The 17,713-nt window shown below is 55.1% G+C and overlaps 1 protein-coding gene across 1 annotated transcript in view; it reads left to right on the forward strand.

Annotated features, from left to right (window-relative positions):
• The window catches only part of EHBP1 (EH domain binding protein 1), a 101,468-nt gene extending 84,774 nt beyond the window's left edge, over nt 1-16,694 (forward strand). Inside the window, 4 exon segments of the mRNA XM_078858698.1 lie at nt 8,322-8,421; nt 10,275-10,348; nt 11,606-11,720; nt 13,437-16,694. Of these exon segments, the coding sequence (XP_078714824.1) occupies nt 8,322-8,421; nt 10,275-10,348; nt 11,606-11,720; nt 13,437-13,527 (380 nt within the window). The 3' untranslated portion in view covers nt 13,528-16,694.
• The last annotated feature ends 1,019 nt before the right edge of the window (nt 16,695-17,713 follow it).

Consider the following 17,713-nt stretch of genomic DNA (forward strand, 5'->3'; position numbering starts at 1 on the left):
GCGCTACAATACCGGATCATTGTCGCCAGCTCCTCCCCCCCTATCTCGCTGTGATTTGGGTTTTCCCTAGGGACGTGTGTGTGTGTCTGCATCACCGTGTATGGGATGTGTGTGTGTGCGTCTGAGTGGTGGTGTTTCTGCCAGTCATCTCGGTCAGTCAACTCATAATACCTAGGACTGTGCTGTGACCTCTTGCCAGCAGCGAACCTTTGACACTTCACGTGACCCTAAATTGCACCTATCCTGGCACAAGTGCTGGCGTTGACGTCACTTTTTGGTTGTTGTTGTGGATATCTGAGCCTGCATGCTTGGGGTGTGTCTTAGAGCGTGTGTCGTGCGTATTCGGGAATTGTGCTTTTGTTTTGACTGGTGTGTCTGAGATGTGTGTCGGGGTCTGAGACATTACTAGTACTGCGTGTCTAATGAGTTTGTTTGGGATATCCTCGTCTGTTTTATGTGCGAGAGATTCGTGTGTACTCAGTGTATGGGACGTACGCGAGATTTGTATTTGGGACGTACGTGCGTTTGGCATGTGCTGAGGATGTAGAGACAGTATCTGTGTAATGCACGACGCGCGTTTGCCGCGTGCGTGCGGAGGTGATGCCGACACCGAGGGGCTCCGTATCGCTCGTATCCAGGTCCCGGGACGACGCGGATCTCTAATCCACGGGTCAAGTGGCGTCTCGGCAGAAGCGGCGATGGCGGCTGTTAATCCGGCCCGGCCCGGGATTAGCTCTGCCTTTAATTCCCGTCCCAGCGCCGCGATGATCCCCCTCTGCTCCATTGTCCTCTCCTCAGTGCCCAGTGGCGCGCACCCTTCTCTTTCTATTCTCAAATTTTGTTTTGTGTTTTTGTCTCCCCCCCCTCGCCTAGCGACTCCCCCCCCCCCCCCACCTTTTCTGATTGTCAACCACCTCCTCTCCCGCATAGACTCTACACTCTCTCCAGCAGCCCACCCGTTATCCCCCCACCCCACTCACTCACCCCCCACCGGCAGAGCCCCCCCATTCTCTCCCAGCCTCCCCCCCACCGCCCCTTCACTTGTGGCTGATTAGATCGCCTGCCGGACAAACGGGGCCTCCTCTCGATACTGCGACTACGCGACAAAAGCGCCGCAGCGCGAGAGAATGCGGGGAGAGATGTGACACAAATTGAGCTGCGGTCCGTGTCGGCCTCGGCTCGATACCAAATCCCTCTCCCGTCACAAAGCCGCGCGCCGCGCGAGTCATTTCGTCCGCCGCCATGCTCGCCCCGCTTTCATTTGGGAGATTATTGTCATCCCGCTGCACATTCTAGACATTCCAAACATTTTTACGAGCGAGTATTGATGTTACGCGACAATGGATGATTGACTGGTTCCTCGAGCCTCGGTTTGCACAATTAAATGCAGCGCCGTGTCGATCGGCGGCCGTGCCGGGGGCGCCGGGGCCTCATGTAATCTGGCTTAACGTTGCCTTTGTCGGGGGAAATTTTAGACGCGTTTTGTGTTTTTGCGATAAGCCGTAGCAGACGCGTCTCGTGCGTCCGCACGGAGCCGAACTCCCCGGTTTTTGTCTCGGTTGACCGGGGGAGCGGCGGTGGCGGTGTCGGCACCGCGGATGCCGTGATGCTCACGCCGGCCGTCGTGCGACCCTGGCCTCCGCCGTTGTTTCGTGACCCCCAGCTCTGCACGAATCGGTTCGCGGCTTCCCGTGGTGTGCGTAACGTAACGTTTGACCTTGACGTTCAAACATCACATCGGATGAAATGCATAACTTTTATTTATTCGTGAATGGCTTTAATGGAAGCCTGTTAAATGGCCCGTCATTCGATTGCTCCCACATAACAGCACACAATGTGTACGTTGCACAGTTGCTATCGTCCGTTCAGCATTAACATCTCTTTGTTAACTTGGAATTTTCTTGCAAATACTGCATTTTTCAGCTGTTTCTGTTTCTCTAGTTTGTCGTACGTTGTTCTTGTTCCGTTTGTCACGACGCGCACACGATTGAGCCGCCCGTCCCCTTTCCCTTCTCGGCAGCGAAAGAAATAAAAATAACAATCGCAGCGGTGGCGCACGGCAAAGCGTGTCGCGGAGTCCCGTTGCCCTTTGCCGTCTCCTCCTCCCCAATTAAGGAAAGCGGCGGCGTTTGCGCGCAATGAGCGGCCACTCACTCGGGGATGGGGGGGGGAGGCTTGGCTGCCCGCTGCCGGTGCCGCCAGGAGCAGGCGTTGTCGCGGGCGCGAAGGTTAGCGCCCGCCGGCCACGGTCTCGCCGTGGTGAGCGTTTTGCAAAAAAAACAAAAAACCTTTGGCTAATCTTTGGCCGCAGCGAGGTCCGGTCCGAGGTCCCGGCGTCCGCCACTCGGCGAGCGCCGGTGGGGCTCGCCGAGGGCCTCCGTGCTCGAGACGGCCCCTTCAAACGCGGGGACCCGAGCCCACAAAGCAACAAAAACGCTTTAACTAGCGAACTCGCTGGGCGCGTAGCAGAAGTAGTGGTGGGGGTAGGGGGGGGGTGCAGGGGCAGGAATTAAACAAAAGTTTTAAAAAGGAAAAAAAAATCCGTTGAGCAAATTGGATTAAGGTTCGTTCGCTTAATGAGCAGGCAGGGGAATAATTGCGGCAGAAAGCGGCTGTGAAGCATGCACGGCAGTCATGTGATTCCTGGAGTCCGCGCTTGAAAGTTGTATCGTCGGCAACTTGAGTCAGTGCACTGGAATCTCTCTCTTTGATTTTGCTCCGTTGTTCCGCGGCTTCAGTTTCTTTCTTTGTCTTGTCTTTTTTAGAGTTATCCCTTTAAAGGGAAAAAAACCAACACGTTTTTTAACTACGCAAGCAAAAAAAAAGTCCTTATCTCCAAATGTGGTATGATTATTCAAGCTCGGCACAAGCACATTTGGTTGTTGTCGTCGTCGTTGTTGTCAGAGAGTTGCCGGGGTTCCCAGCGAGGGGGTTGTGGGCGCTCTGCGTGTGCCCACGCTGGACTCCCGGAGCCTCCGTGCATCGTGCCGCACGCGGCAGAGGTGGCGCTGCCCTGTTTGCGACAACGCTTTGATCGCTGGTATTTTACAGTTGGCCTGCGCGTCTGTTTGTGTGCGTGCGTGTGTGTGCGTGTTCACCCACACCCCCCCCCTCTTCTTTCCCCCCCCCCCTCTTCTTTACCCCCCCCCCCCACCATGCCGTCGGCCGGTTCTCATGCGGCTTTGCGAGCTGTTTGCACAGAACTCACAGCGGCGGCGGTGATGGTGGTGGTGGCGCGGGCGGGTGATAACCCACGTGACGCCACTCGCAAACACGACCCCTCGCGCGCAGGGCCTGTGGAGCCACGCAGGGGGGGCCCACGGGGGGGGGGCCCATGGGGGGGGGGGGGGGAGGGCGCACGAGAAGGCCCGTGGGGGCACCCTTGCTCGTCATGGCCGAATGTAACAACAACATATTCTTTGGGTCTTTCGGTAAAGTCGCGTAGCTAGTCGCGTAGCTAGTCGCGTAGCTAGATGAACCTATCAACGGGACTTTACCGAAAGACCCAAAGAATATGAATTCCTGCAGTCATGAAAGCTTTAAGTCAAGAACAACAACTTTATCGCAGCTGCCGTGTGTGTTCTAGGACTCGGTTGGGTGCATTAACAGCAGCAGCAGCTTCTCTCGAGGGGAGAGAGAGTGAACCCTACCTTGCTGTGAAGTGGCCTGAGCAGGAGTGGTCAAGTGAATTGACTTTATCCCAGGTTTCCCTTGCAAAGTAGAATTAGTAGTCTAGGGGCTGATGTTAGCACCACCCGTGGCGCCAACGCGTAACGGCACCGATGTAGTATCACGGAAGTAATTCCTGTGCTCGGACCCAAGTCGCTGACAATATCTGCAGCGCCTGGCAACCTCTGCACCACAACGAACGTCGACACGCAGACGAATAAACAAATAATATCGGCTCCCCCGTAGCTACGACAAGCGATGACACGGGGGGCCACCGACCAGCGGCACGGACGCGCTCGCCGCAACGCCGTGAGATGCCCCCTCGGCTCTCGTCGTTGCCACCGGTGCTGCGTACGTTGGGGCACCACGGATGTGCGTGCCCAATGGGCCCGTGACGTCGAGTCGTCGTTTAAAAATCGATTCCGCCGCTCGCAAATACGGGCGTCGAATTGCGCACCCGAGGATCGATCGGTTGACGGCGATTGCGCGTCTTACGCAGTTGTCACATTTTAGGGTAGCGCGGCAAACAAAGCGGACGGAGCGAGACGGAACGAGAGAAGAGTACAACGAAGCGGTACAATAACAGAGACGAAGAACAATCAATGCTGGAGTTGAATCGCGACCCCCGAATCGTGGAAATTGATCGAATCGCCGTGGGGGGGGGGGAGGGGGGGAATGGGGGTGGGTGGCTCATTACACGCCGAGCGAGTCGCTACGCGTCGAGTTGCTGCATTGGTGGTGGGTGCCGGGGGGGGTGCCGGGGGTGGTGCCGGGGGTGGTGCCGGGGGTGGTGCCGGGGGTGGTGCCGGGGGGGGTGCCGGGGGGGGTGCCGGGGGGGGTGCCGGGGGGGGGAGACTCCCCGAGGTTGACAGCCCCCGGAGGGAGAGGGAGGACGGCGTCCCGGAGAGGGGGGGGGGGGCGGTCTCGTCGCAGAGATGTGCGGCGGATGTGTCTGCTTGTCTATATATCGAGTCTGTTTGTCTATATATAGAGTACTTTGTAGAATCTACATAGACGTGTGGATTCTATAAAGCCAAGTGGACTATATATATAGACCATTATACTATATATTTGTAATTTAACAATAACATTGGTCTTCAATAATGGTCACACACGTGGTTGAGCTCGCATGTGTCGGTGAGTGGTCATCTTTGTTGGCAGACCTGAACTCGCCGTTTGAATTCCACATTGCTATGGCTAGGGGCTAGTATGCCCATTATACACTTTAGTTCTTTGGGTAAAGTCACGTAGAAAGGAAATAAATTAAATAATAGAATACAACGTTTCAATTGCAACACAAGCAATCGTCATCAGGGAGAAAACAAACCTAGTGAACTCAGAAATACAATGCAATACAACACGGAGAGTCGGCTAACACAACAATCAGCACCTTACCTGGTTGATTACGTTCTTGTGTTGCGTATTCTATTGTTTCATTTATTTTCCTTCTACGTGACTTTACCGAAAGAACCTGCAGTCACGAAAGCTTCAAATCAAGTTTATGCCATTATATATATAATTATCACCGTAGTATTCCCATACATTTCCATCATTTATTTACTTAATATTTTTTCACTTTTGTAAAATAGCTCTCCTAAAAGTTCTGTAACACCCCTGAGAAATTCATTCTTGGAATTGCGATTGAGATACAGGAGCAGGAGGAGGAGCATGTGGATAAGAGCGCACGCAGGTTAATGACATCATCTCAGCTACTTGAATGATGGATGTTGGTCAAGATTACTTACGGAGTGGAGTGGCAGCCATGAAATGGAACGTCCACCGAGGAGATGGAGCTTGAAATCAGCTTGTGTGCAGGTGCTAGGTAAATTACTACATCGCAGGATTGTAACATATGGCAGCAGCTTTGGTGGAGGCCTTCTTCCAGCAGTGGATTGTGACCATGGCTCATGTACACACCCCGGTCGCATTGCTGTGGTGTGCGATTTGTGCTGAAATGCGTCCTTACTCGTGCCCATAGCCTGGCCCTGCCAGCTTTGGGGAATTTCCAAATCCAGAACAATAACATGTAGAATACATCTGGAAGAATGCAAAATTATTAACCAATATCGGCGTAAACCATCGATGCGATGCGAATTCGTAATTTTGTAACCGTTGAAAGACATCTCGAGTTTCGGAGAGGGTCAGTAATCGCTTTGGCGGCGCGATTCGCGCGGGCACACTGGCACCACAGGCACCAACGCCGCACAAGGTGCACGAGGCGATGGTCGTCACGTCGCCCGTCCCGTACGACGCGAGCGCCGGAGGCTTGGACCCCGAGCGAGGGCCCCGGATTCCGGCACACGTCGCACCGAGCCGGGCCGGAGCGGCCCTGGGAGCGGCGGTGGCGGTGGTTGGCGTCTCCGGCATGAAAACAGTTTAGCTTGGCTTGGGGCTGCATCCTTTGAAGCGGCCTCCTCTCGAGAGGGGCTCAGCTAAAGCCGCCCCGGCTTTCCATTTGTGCCCGTCAAGGCGGCCCGCACAAAGGCCGAGGGGGGGATTTAGAGCCGCCCGTGTTTTAACAAAAGCGACTTCCCCTTTTCTGCGTGCAGCGGTTAAAAAGTTAAAAACTCTCCGCGGCCGCTCTGCCCGCAGCGCCGCCAATTCTTGCCGGCCCTTTCTCGCTTTGAATTTTTTTTCTCTCCACCTTGAGGGGAGGGGGGGTGGGGGGGAGGAGGCGGCGGTGGCAGTTATTTTTTACTCTTTGATTTATGCTTTTTTTATTTAACTTTTCTTTCTAGGCAAGATGGGACCCTTTCCATCATCTCACCATATATACTTTATTTGTATTTCTTTATAGTGATTTGCTTACCTTTCCTTTACTTTGTTTTTGTTGTCACTTTTTGACATGCCCCTACTGTGGACATCTGTGAAGAAGAGCTTCATAGCTCATCGGGTTTCTCCAGGGTAAATAAAGATTCTGATTGTGACCGCCACTGTTGTGTCGATGGCTTCCGTAGCCGGCTCCCCGCATTCATCGGATCTGCGAGCGGATGTCGCTGTTTAATTTGAGCTCTGCTCGGTGGCGGCGGCGACGATAGACGCCGCTTGTCAGGAGCCGTGTTTTGATAGCTCTGTGCTGTCCTAACTGGTTTGACGAGGGACTGTTCGACTGACAAGGAGCTGTTCTCCTCTGCCGTGTTTGTGCGAAGGGATTTGGAATAACAACCGCTTTGAAGAATTCTAAATGTAGCCCGTTTCTAGTACACATATTTTTTTTACTCGTTTGGTTTTTTTTTTTCTCGGTTGGCTGGATCCGCGGATTACAGTGTGAGCGAAAACGTGGGGGGGGGGGGGGGCACGTCGTTCGCCATGGGGGCGCACGAGCCCAACGCTGTCCTCTCCGCGCGGTGCCGTGAACCGGTGTGCCGCGCGAAGACGAGACCGTGCCTCCTCCGCCTCCCGTGCTCTCTCTTGCACAATCTCCCCCACCGCAGCCCCCAACCCCAACCCCCACCGTCGGGTCGACCGCTCGCGCTCGCGGGTGAGTCACGGAAGTGGCGCCGTGGCGGCCGTTGTGCCAATTTTGCCAGGAAAAAAAAAACGTGCGGCAATTGCGAACGCGCGCCGTTTGGTAACGACCGCACGTACGTAATACTCACTTGCGGGGTGTGCTCGCAGGTGCCCTCGCGCGTGTTGGTTACTTCCACGTGAACCGCGTGTAACCGCGTTCGCGTTACGCCCGTGTCACAAGCGGTAGCAACAGGGGTGTTCCCAGGAGACCGGGTGTTTTTATAATTTCTGCAGTCTACGTCCGATGCAAGTAAATAAATAAGAGTGCGGTCCTTGCAATCACTAAGCCTCTCTCTTTCGGGCGTCGAATAGTGCGACGAACTGATGGCAGAGTATTCTTGGTTCTTTCGGTAAAGTCACATAGAAGGGAAATAAAGAAAATAATTTTCTTGCTGTGGTTTTCACACCTGATGATGATTGCTTGTGTTGCAGTCGAAACGTCGTGAGAATTGTATTGTTTGATTTTTATTATTTTATTATTTCCCTTCTACGTGACTTTACCGAAAGAACCAAGAATATGAATCCCTGCAGTCACGAAAGCTTTAAATCGAAATTTGATGGCAGAGTAGTCGCCCGACGTCCGGTTTGCGGAACCAGAATGGGTCGCTTGGCCGTAAATGAAATGCCGAGTGCCCCCGAGCGTGCCGTCGCAGCGCCGAGCTACGTGCGTGCCGGCGTTTGTCGTCGGCGCGCGGCTTCGTTGGACGACGGGGCTCGTCGAGTAGCGGTTTGGAGATGATGATGATGTGCGTTCTTCGTATCGAGGTACAGGTTTGGTAGTTGCCTGTGGTTACGTCTTCATTTATGTTTGGGACCGTGCGTGTGTCTTGTGTTGTCGTGCAGTTTTGTACCCTCCCGTGTTTGCGTCGTGTTCTTTGTGGTGATGTGTGTTGCGTCGTCGTGCTGGCTATTGTGTCGCTAACATGATTTACGTGACGGATGTACACGTTGGGTCATTTCGCCGTGTGTGTTTGCGGCATTTTATAATTACGTGCGTTTCTTCGGTAAACTGGTTAACGCTCTGACGTGCGTATCGTGCCGGTCCGTATGGTCGCGGCGCCGTTGTGCCGTTGATCTGGCGTACGCGACGGCGCGCGATGTGTGACAATTGTGACGCCGCCATGCCGTGCCGTGCCGTGCAGGTCGCAGCAAGGAGGAGGAGGAGATGCTCATGCAGGAGTGGTTCACGCTCGTAAACAAGAAGAATGCGCTCATCCGCCGTCAGAACCAGCTCAGCATCCTGTGAGTCGCGAGCGGCGTGCGCCTGCGTGCGTGCGTGCATGTAGGCATACGGGCGCACACACCTCCACACCCGGCACTCGAAGGAGGCATTGGAGAAGAGGAGGCGGCGGAGGAGGAGGAAGAGGCGGAGGGGAGGAGGGAGCAATTTGGCCTGTACTTGATTTCAATAACATTCATGCCGTGAATATACTGATCCCATCGTCGGTATATGGAATTTTCACCTCTGGCTCCGGGCCAGCGATGAGTGCTACTCTGCGCACATTTGAGCAGAGAGACATTTTGACCTGGCTGTTTCACAGCCTTTAAAAAACGTTGGTGTTTTTTTTCCTAGGTGCTGCTGTATTATTTTACATACATTTATGTTTTGAATGCTCTCACTGTTGCTAATTAGTGCCAATCATCGGCAGGTTGGGTGGATAGTTTGTTTTTATTTCCTTTCCTCCTCCTCCGGAGCTCGCACTCTGAGAGCCGTCGGCTCGGCCTGACCAGGCACGGTATCCTCACGGCACAGTCTCTTCTCCAGCATGACTTCGCCGTTCCTGTTCAGCCCAACTCCCCCATTGTTTCACTTCTTCCCTTGTCCATTAGCCGCTGTTTAATTTCCGACGTCGGTATTTTCGACGTTACGTGATTATACGTCACGTTTTTATTCGGGCGGTGACTGTAGAGCACTCGCCGCTTGTTGCAGAGGTTCGCGGTTCGAATTTGGCGGCCGCCCTGATGAATACCGCAGTGTGTTAGCCGCAAAAATACGACCTGCTGGTCCTCTCGGAAAAAATTCAACCGTGTGCTGCCAAGGCCACATTCATCCGTTTATAGCCAATTCTCTTGAGATGGTGGCTTCCTCCTCTGTGACCCTGGGGCCAAACTCGGATCGGCGCGTCGTGGGCTCGGTGCAGGACAAAGCGCCGCTGCCTCCTCCCCTCCCCTCCGGCCCCGATTACAGTCGAGAGCGCGGAGGAGCGAGCCCTTCACGTGCCGCGCATTCCTCGCCGGCAGTGCCCTGTGCTACGGCCCGAGGCAGGGTGACGGCACGGTGGCACCGCTTGTGCCTCGCAGTAAAAGGTCTTCCGAGCTTCGATTCCCGACTCGGGCGCTCTTCTGCGTAAACTTCGTCGGGTTTTGCCCCCTGTTCCACGTGGGTTTCCTCCGCCGGGACGCCGCAGTTTCCTTGCACAGATAAAAAAAAATCCCAAAAAACCGATCTAATTTCATTGTAGGTCTAAGTTTCACCGCTAATAGTTGCCACGCATACATCACTTATTATGAACACCGTATATTCCAGATGGATCTCGTCGGCACTTTTGTGACTCGTTAAGTTGCTTGCATGATCTGTTTTCTGTTGTCCAAAACACCGATCTTCCTGCTCAAGCGAGTGATAGGGCAATTCGTCGAAGAGTGGTTCCGATTTTGCTGATGGCAAGGGGGACGATGGGCTGAGACGGCCCTCTCTCCAATGTTTTGGTCTTGTTACTTTCCGATCGAGTCATGAGTTGGCCAGAATTGTTCACACTCGCGATGATCCGTGACATCGCCAATCTAGAATTTGTATCCAAGCTCTTGGCCTGGCCATCTCACAGGTTCACTCCTGTTAGAATGAGTGATGAGCGATGCAACGACGCAAACGCTCGGGAGGTGAAGGCAGCCGGGTGAGTGGTGACCTGCCCCTCCCGAACATATGTTGAAAAGAGCTTGATAGCTCATCGGATTTCTCCAGTATAAAAATAAGATGCTGATTCTGACCGGTTCACGTGCCGTGCTGGTCCCAATAGGCACTCGCTGATGCTCTTTGCTCCCGTCGGTTCTGGCGCGGGCGTCATCGTTGTTGTTGTTGTTACCGCCGCCACTCACAGGGAGAAGGAGCACGACCTGGAGCGACGCTACGAGCTGCTCAACCGCGAGCTGCGTGCCATGATGGCCATCGAAGGTGCGCGCGCTGTCGCAACACTGCAACAACATTTTGTGTACGCAAGGCGTGCAGACGCAACACATCGACGCGCGGACACGCAGACACCTGATGCTTGACGTAGCCATGTAGATGCACAGCACAGGTATACAACAGACGTGACCAGAACACACACGGCCTATGCGCGACGTGACACATGCCGCAGTACATTTTGTTACATGACTTGTCACTTGACGCACACACGGCACTAACGCACGCACGCTGCATCGAGCGCCTCTGGAGCTGCGACTTAGTGGCGTGCGTACGACCCTCCTCCTCGTCTGCCACACGGCCTCTCGCCTAGTTAGGCACGTTTTATCGATACGCGTTGGCGCAGGGGCTCGCGGCGGCGTATGGCTCTGCATCACGACAGACCTTCATTACAGAGAATTAGGGGCAAACGAAGTGGAGAGGGGGGGGGGTTGCGATGGGATCGTCTCGTTCCATTTTAATTAGACATTGAAACAGTTGGGACTCGGCAGAGCGGATAAACATCTATTATCGAGCGGCGAGTGCTGTTATCTCCCGTCCCGCGAGGAAAGGGGCATTTGCTAGAAGTAATTGAATGGGCGGAGACGATGGGGGGGGGGGGGGGTGATTGACAGCTCCCAGCCAGGGGGAGGGGGGAGTAAGCGGTGTTGCGGGGGAGGGGTGGAGGTTTCCTCGTGGAGCCGAGCGCCGGGAGGGGGTGGCTGTGTGTCCCACCCCCCGCTCTGCATACAAGGGGGGTGGGGGGTGGGGGGCGGGCGGCTCTCGGAGCTGAGATGTATCCACGTTCGGTGAACAACCCGATTTTTAACGTGGCGGTGTTTTTTGCGCAATCACGGTGGCTGAGGCTGACACCAACAACTCTCGCTACGCCCGAGAGCCTACTTTCAGCGGAGGTGGCTGACGCCTGGATTTGAACCCAGGGCCTCGGCGCTCGGCAGCTCGGTGCACGGAGCTGTGAGCAACATTTGGGGGGGTGGGGGGGGGTGTTTTCATTCTGGAGTCTATGGGATGTCATCTCAGCTGGAGAGAGAGAGAGGCTACGCACAAGGTGCTGTATCCATGCCGCTGATACTGTGCAGCCCGTTCGTCAGGGCCCAGCCATGGGAATATGGAATTCTCGCCCCCGGTTGGTTGAGAGTCGCTATCGGAGGTTGAATTCTGACCCTCTGCTTGTTTGAATGGGGGGGGAGACACCTTTGGCTTTGACATGTACTCGTGTGTGTGTGTGCGTGCGCGCGCGCGTCACAGACTGGCAGAAGACGGAGGCTCAGAAGCGGCGTGAGCAGCTGCTGCTGGACGAGCTGGTGACGCTGGTGAACAAGCGCGACGCGCTCGTGCAGGACCTGGACGCTCAGGAAAAGCAGTGAGAGCAAAGACAAAGATCCCCCACCCCCCCCCCCCCCGCGTAGCCTGCATAGACTGTTGGGGCAAGTGCTGTTAGCGAGGACCCAGCAAGGATGAACCGGCATTGCAAAGTATCTGTGTGTGGCTAGCACCACGCCCAGCCACTTTTGTCTCCCCAATGCTGATTGTTACGCATTGCACAAGGTGATTGTGTCATAAGGCCGAGTCAACCTAAGGGAGGCCATGAACTATATCTGATGTCACTGACCGCTGATGTTATCTGTGGCCAGTACTCAAACTCAAGTAGCCAGATGAATAGAATCAGAATCTTTATTTATCTTGGGAGAAATTCTATGAGTTACAAAGCTCATTTTCACACATCCAGTAGAATAGGGCAGTGCACTTACCGCTTGTGCCACAACTCCCTGAGCACACGCATACACGTATACACACACACTCGTACACGGCACTTTTGTGAAGGGGTGGTGTTGCCAATGGCCATCGATGTTTTGTCTCGTAGTAAGGAGTATAACCCAGGTGCCAAGAACCCGAGTTCATTGTTCCCGCTAAACACTGCGGCACAGGCCTGTCTTGAGAGTGTGTTGCAAGTTTTACAACACGGAGCTACTCCCATGACCAATCGTTGAATTAGATTCTAACTATCGTGTTAGTATCAATGAGTCAACCCATGGCACCTGGGTCTGTCCCGTGACCTCCCGCCAGCGGGCGTTCGACACTTCACGTGGCCTTAAAGTGCACATAGCCTGGCACGAGCGCCGTGGTGACGACACCGCCACTTAGCGGTTGTTGATGGTGAAGTCGTAGTTTACGCACCGTGCTGTGATCCCAGCTGCCCGAGTTTTATTTCTCGCCACAGCGACCGCAATTGGTAATTGAACCGGTCCAGTGCCCCTTCACCACACCACCAGCCAGCATTGACCACAACCCCACAAGTGGCACGGTATGGGGAGGCCTCCATCCAGCAGTGCATTGACAGAGGCTGTAAGATATCATGCATTAGTTTATATGTCATGCGATTTGGTTCTTGGAAACCTGGCAGCCGCTCTCAATGTTACACGCGCCACGACGCACTACGAAGCGGTGCGGGTTCATACAGCATCTGGACTTGATCGAATCTCGGCGGCGTAGAAAGATGAGTCGTCGTGATACGATTCAGGACAAGTGGTACAGTCGTATAGGACGCGCGAATAGTTATGGGGTCCGCAGCGATCCAGGCGAGCGTGGGAATTTCTCTCGCACGGGACCGGCGTCGTCCGAGCTCGCGCACTTTTTGCTGTCCGCCTGCATCTTGATGTACACGAGCGGCTACCTGTGGCTCGCGTTGCGGATTACAATCTCTTATCACGCACACCCTGTACGGCTCAAAGGCCTCCTTTGTGATGTTTACGTTTGAGAGGCGTGGATTTTGTGTCGTTCTGTGCAAGCGGCCGTCAAACCACAGCCCCCCTCCCTCCCTCCCCTGTGCGCCAGCGGCGTCGCTCGTCCTGCCGATTGGTCGTCCGTATTTTTCCGCATCTACCAATCAACCGCTGCTCGCATTATGCTTTGTGTCAATTGGAATCCCCCCCTCAATAGCCGTGACTCGCTGGGGTGCAGGAACTGAAATTTAGGAACCGCCTTTCGCATTCCCAAAAAAATGCAAGCAAAAGCGTGTCGGTTGCGGTGTGTCCCACCCACGGGGTCACCTGACGCGTCTCCCTCCCCGCTCCGTCAGGGCTGAGGAGGAGGACGAGCACGTGGAGAGGACGCTGGAGCAGAACGTGGGCAAGATCGTCAAGAAGGACGACAAGTGCAGCATCCAGTAGCGCCCGGAGGAGACGCGTCACGCGCACCTCCCTCTCCCGCTTCCCCGCCTCTGGGCCGTCGAGCCGCTCTCCGCGTCTCACGACGCCGGCCGGTCGCGGCTCCCACTCATAAACTCGCGTCTCCTGCTCTTCCCGGGATGCGGCGGAGCGCGAGAAGCGACTCCGCGGAGCTTGGCGGTGCCCGTGACGATGTGGGTGACGCCGGTGGGAGGGGGGCGTCTCCGCTTCCGGCAGCGGGACACGGGGGGGGGGGGACTGCTTCTGGATCACGACGAAGGCCGCGCCGCCGCTGCCGCCGTGCTCTTCGGCCGTGCGTCCGAGATCCCCGTGTCGGGTCGGGCTTAGCCCCGGGGTCTGTGCAGCCAGTGATCCACTTTAGGCCCTTAATGGAGCAGTGCGGTGGCTCGAACCTCCGCGCCCGCCTATGGCGGCTGAGGGAGTAAGAAAGAGGTGAACCGCCAGTCTCCGTCTGACTTCCGCTGCGCATGCGAGGTGGTGCCGTGTGCTTTCGCTCATTGGACTCTAGAGCGCTTGCGTGTCGTTTCCGTAATCCTAGCCCCCCCCCCCATCCTCCCCGGGTCTGTCCCCACCAGCTCCTTGCTGTTGATTTTTTAATTGCGCTCATTTTTGTTCTTGTTCCTCCCCACACCTGCGCGAGGAATTTTTTCTGAGCGTCTACGTTTGGGGACGACGTTTTATCGCGAGAGCGTCGCGCGCACGAGGCGGCAGCGTGCCGGCCCCGCGCTGTCGCCGTTGTTGCAGAGAAGCGACGTCCGTCGGTGACGCCGCTCGCCGAGCCGGCAGGTGGAGTGATGGTCGGACGGACGGACACACAGACACACAGACACACACGGAGCCATGCAAAGCCTTTGGGGAGAGCCCCGTGCCACCGTAATGGAGCTGTCATGAAACTTGGCGATCCCCGTGCAGTTTTGCCGCAAAACAAATAGGGTTCACTTTTGGTTTGCCTAATGGGAAACCCTCACAATGCGTGAGCGAGGAGCCTAATAAAGGCCGGGCTTGTTAGGCTTCGGGCTTGTTAGGGCGAGAGGCAGGCTTGCTCAGGCTAGGGGGAGTAAGGCAAGATGTTAGAACTACCACAAGGGCTCGGCTCATTATGACACGGGCTAGACTTGCTGGGCCTTGATTAACAGAGTAGGCTTTGTAAGGGTTAGGTCTAGATTGGCAGGTGATATGGTAAGCACTGGGGTTAGGGAAGAGTACGAGACCAGGTGTTTGGAGAAGGATTAGATTTGCATTACGGATAGGCCTGTGTGTGGATTAGGGTTTAGAGCTAGGGCTTGGTGAGGTTAGGCTAAACGCTGGACTCGTTGGGTTTTTGGGGCTGTGTTTTGTGAACATAGACTATCCTTTCCGTAAGTCGTGAACGCTGCGCTAAAGTGCGACGGATTTTGCGGGGTCTCCGTCTCTGGTTTCACATCTCAGTGTCGTCGCCTCTTCTCCCAAACGTCACCGCTCTGCGAGCCTAACGGACAAACGGCAGGCGTGAACTTTCAAAACTGCGGCAGCCGGCGTCGGTGGAGCGTTCGCCGATTCGTCGGCCCGCGCAGAGAGGGAAGGCGGTGGCCTTCTGAATCGAGGCACAAGAGGCGGCACCGATATGATGGTGTCGGGGACTATAGCCGATCCACAAATACAATAAATAAACAAGAGCGAGCAAACGAATCTAAATTAAAGAGCAGCCGTGAATGGTGCGAGTGTTTTAACTTTTGGGTGGGCGTTGTTTGCGCGGGTGTTGGGACGGACGGTCGGCGTGTGTGTGTGCGTGTGTCGAAGGTGACACGCGGGCGACATGGATTCTTGAGCGAGAGCTCTGAAGCGCGAAATACCGCCGCTGTAAAAAAGTGCCGCACCCTATCAGTCGCTCTAATCCTATCCCAGCCCCCCCCGCCAGCCCCGGTCCTACGCAGCTTACAGACGTGCCCATTGCCACCTGGAGCCAGCCCCCAAAAACAACTCTGATTGGCTGCAGCATTTTAGTTGTTACCTGCATCTGCGCGATCAGAACCTGCAACTCGAGTACGCAACGGCTCAAGGGCGGCACAGATAACGGGGAGTTTACGCAATGTAATGGTGACATTTCTGCCAGGAGATCGGCCCGGTTGCTGCGACTTGCCGAGACGCTGTGTAAAAGCTTCACGCGCAATCCATTTCGAGCGACATTTGGCAATTGGGCGGAATGCCACTCGGCAGCACTCTGCCACCACAAACGATTCTGTCGAGTCATCGCGACACGATGGGTGGCAATCGGGTTGAGGCAATTCTCAACCTGATTGTCGCCGATCGGAGCCACCATATCTGCCATGCAAGATGATGGCTAACTTCACCATGAACTCCCCACGGATTTGTAGGCAGTTTCATAAAACACCTGGATGCGTGATATCTTCCCTTTGTTTCCCAACTAAATCGGTGTGAACTTAACTCCAGATATTTTGTTGCACCAACGACTGACCCCTTCTGACCCCCGCCCTCGCATCTTCGCCTCGCGACGGCCTGGTAGACAGCTACAGAGTTGTTGTTGAATCGATGGTAGAACGCGGACGGGAGACTTGCGACCAGCGCCTGCACACCAAGCGTAGCTACGGACCGGGGAAACGTTCAGGCTGTCCTCGCAAACAGATCTCCGGCAATCGTCGCCGGAGCGCTGTTTGCCGAAAAAGCGAGCTTGAAACGTTGGGTAGCCAGGTGACCTTTACGTGCGATCCGATTGGACGTTGCCAATCCCATCTGCCACGAGAGGGAGCAGCGAAAAGAATTGTTAAGGATCTGGGCAACCAAAAAGGCTGAACGATCGGAAACGTCGCGGCAACATTTTCCAGCGAAGACGGTTGCTGGCGGCGACAGCCCCGAAGTTTCCGTGAAGCGTCACGGCCGCCATGCTGGTACTCGGCTGGGGGAGTTGAGTGGCGTGCCTTGTGCTGGCCGGAGTGGCCCCGGAACGCCGATGGGTAAACGCGAGCGAGGCTGCCACAGTGCAATACTGTATTAATGAATTTTAATTAGTAGTCAGTGATAGTAATGGCAATGAACGTGGCGTATTAAACGCGCGGTCGAATCGATTGGAGGGGGGGGCGGTGAGTAAGACTTGCGCGTGTGTTGTGTCCGCCAGCAATGTTCGTGTGTTTTTATAAAAAAAAAGAAGACCATTTGAAAGGTGTCGCGTTTTTTATTTGTGCGTCCGTGTTTTCAAATTGTGCCGCGCACCGTTTACCGCTATACACGTGGAAGCTTCGCGTTCTGTGCGGGTGCGTGGTGAGAACAGGCGAAAGGGGGGAACACGGCCACATTGTGAGATGATGTTTGGCATTCTGTGCATCGGCCAGCCTGCGGCCCATGTCGGGGTCCTCACGTCGGCTCTCCTTACCACCTACCAACATGCCAGCATCCACCCGTCTTGCCATTCATATCCATTGATTAATAATACAAACTATGATGTACGTATACGTAGTCTTCTTTCACAGTACATTGCCAAGCGCGCTCATCGGAGGTGCGATACGTGAGACGATGAGTCCATTGAGGCCATTAAATCGACTCGTTTTATTGTGGTCGAGACCTTGGGAGTCCCTCGGTCCCCACCCCCCTCCTACCTCACACGCAGCGGGGACACGGACGCGTCACAGGCCCCACCCGTCACGTGTCCGTGGATGCCGGTAGCGTCACAGGCCCCACCCGTCACGTGTGCAGTCGGGCACGCGGGAACGGCTGCATCTGCAACTCGTTTTCGCGGCGCTTAATCAGATTAGTCGAGTGCTATCGTTGCCCATAATCGGTAGGGTAATTCATCACTTAAATAGTCGGATAGCCCAGCTCTAAATAAATCCACTAATCGTTATGCAAAGAAGCCTCTGCTTCTCAACAGGTTTCCATGAGTGTTCTCCGTTGCTATGTTTGGCCAACGTTCTTCATAACCAATCGCTTGGCTTCTCTGGTTTTATCCATCTGCTATTAAAGTACAAATGCGTCCTGTTTGCCGCACCATACACTTGGCGGAGAGGCGGAGGAGGGGGGGCAGGTGCGAGCGTGTGCCGTGTCTCTTCACGAAACCACCACTGCACACAACGTCGTGGGAGTCGTGGTAGCGAGTCGTGAGCTCGTTACGGCAAGCCGGCAGGGAAGGTCGGGGCACGTGTCTAGGATGGGTGCCACCTTGCTCGGTTTGACTCGG

This window comes from Lampetra fluviatilis, chromosome 7, assembly GCF_964198595.1.
Source record: "Lampetra fluviatilis chromosome 7, kcLamFluv1.1, whole genome shotgun sequence".
Classification (NCBI taxonomy): Eukaryota; Metazoa; Chordata; class Hyperoartia; order Petromyzontiformes; family Petromyzontidae; genus Lampetra; species Lampetra fluviatilis.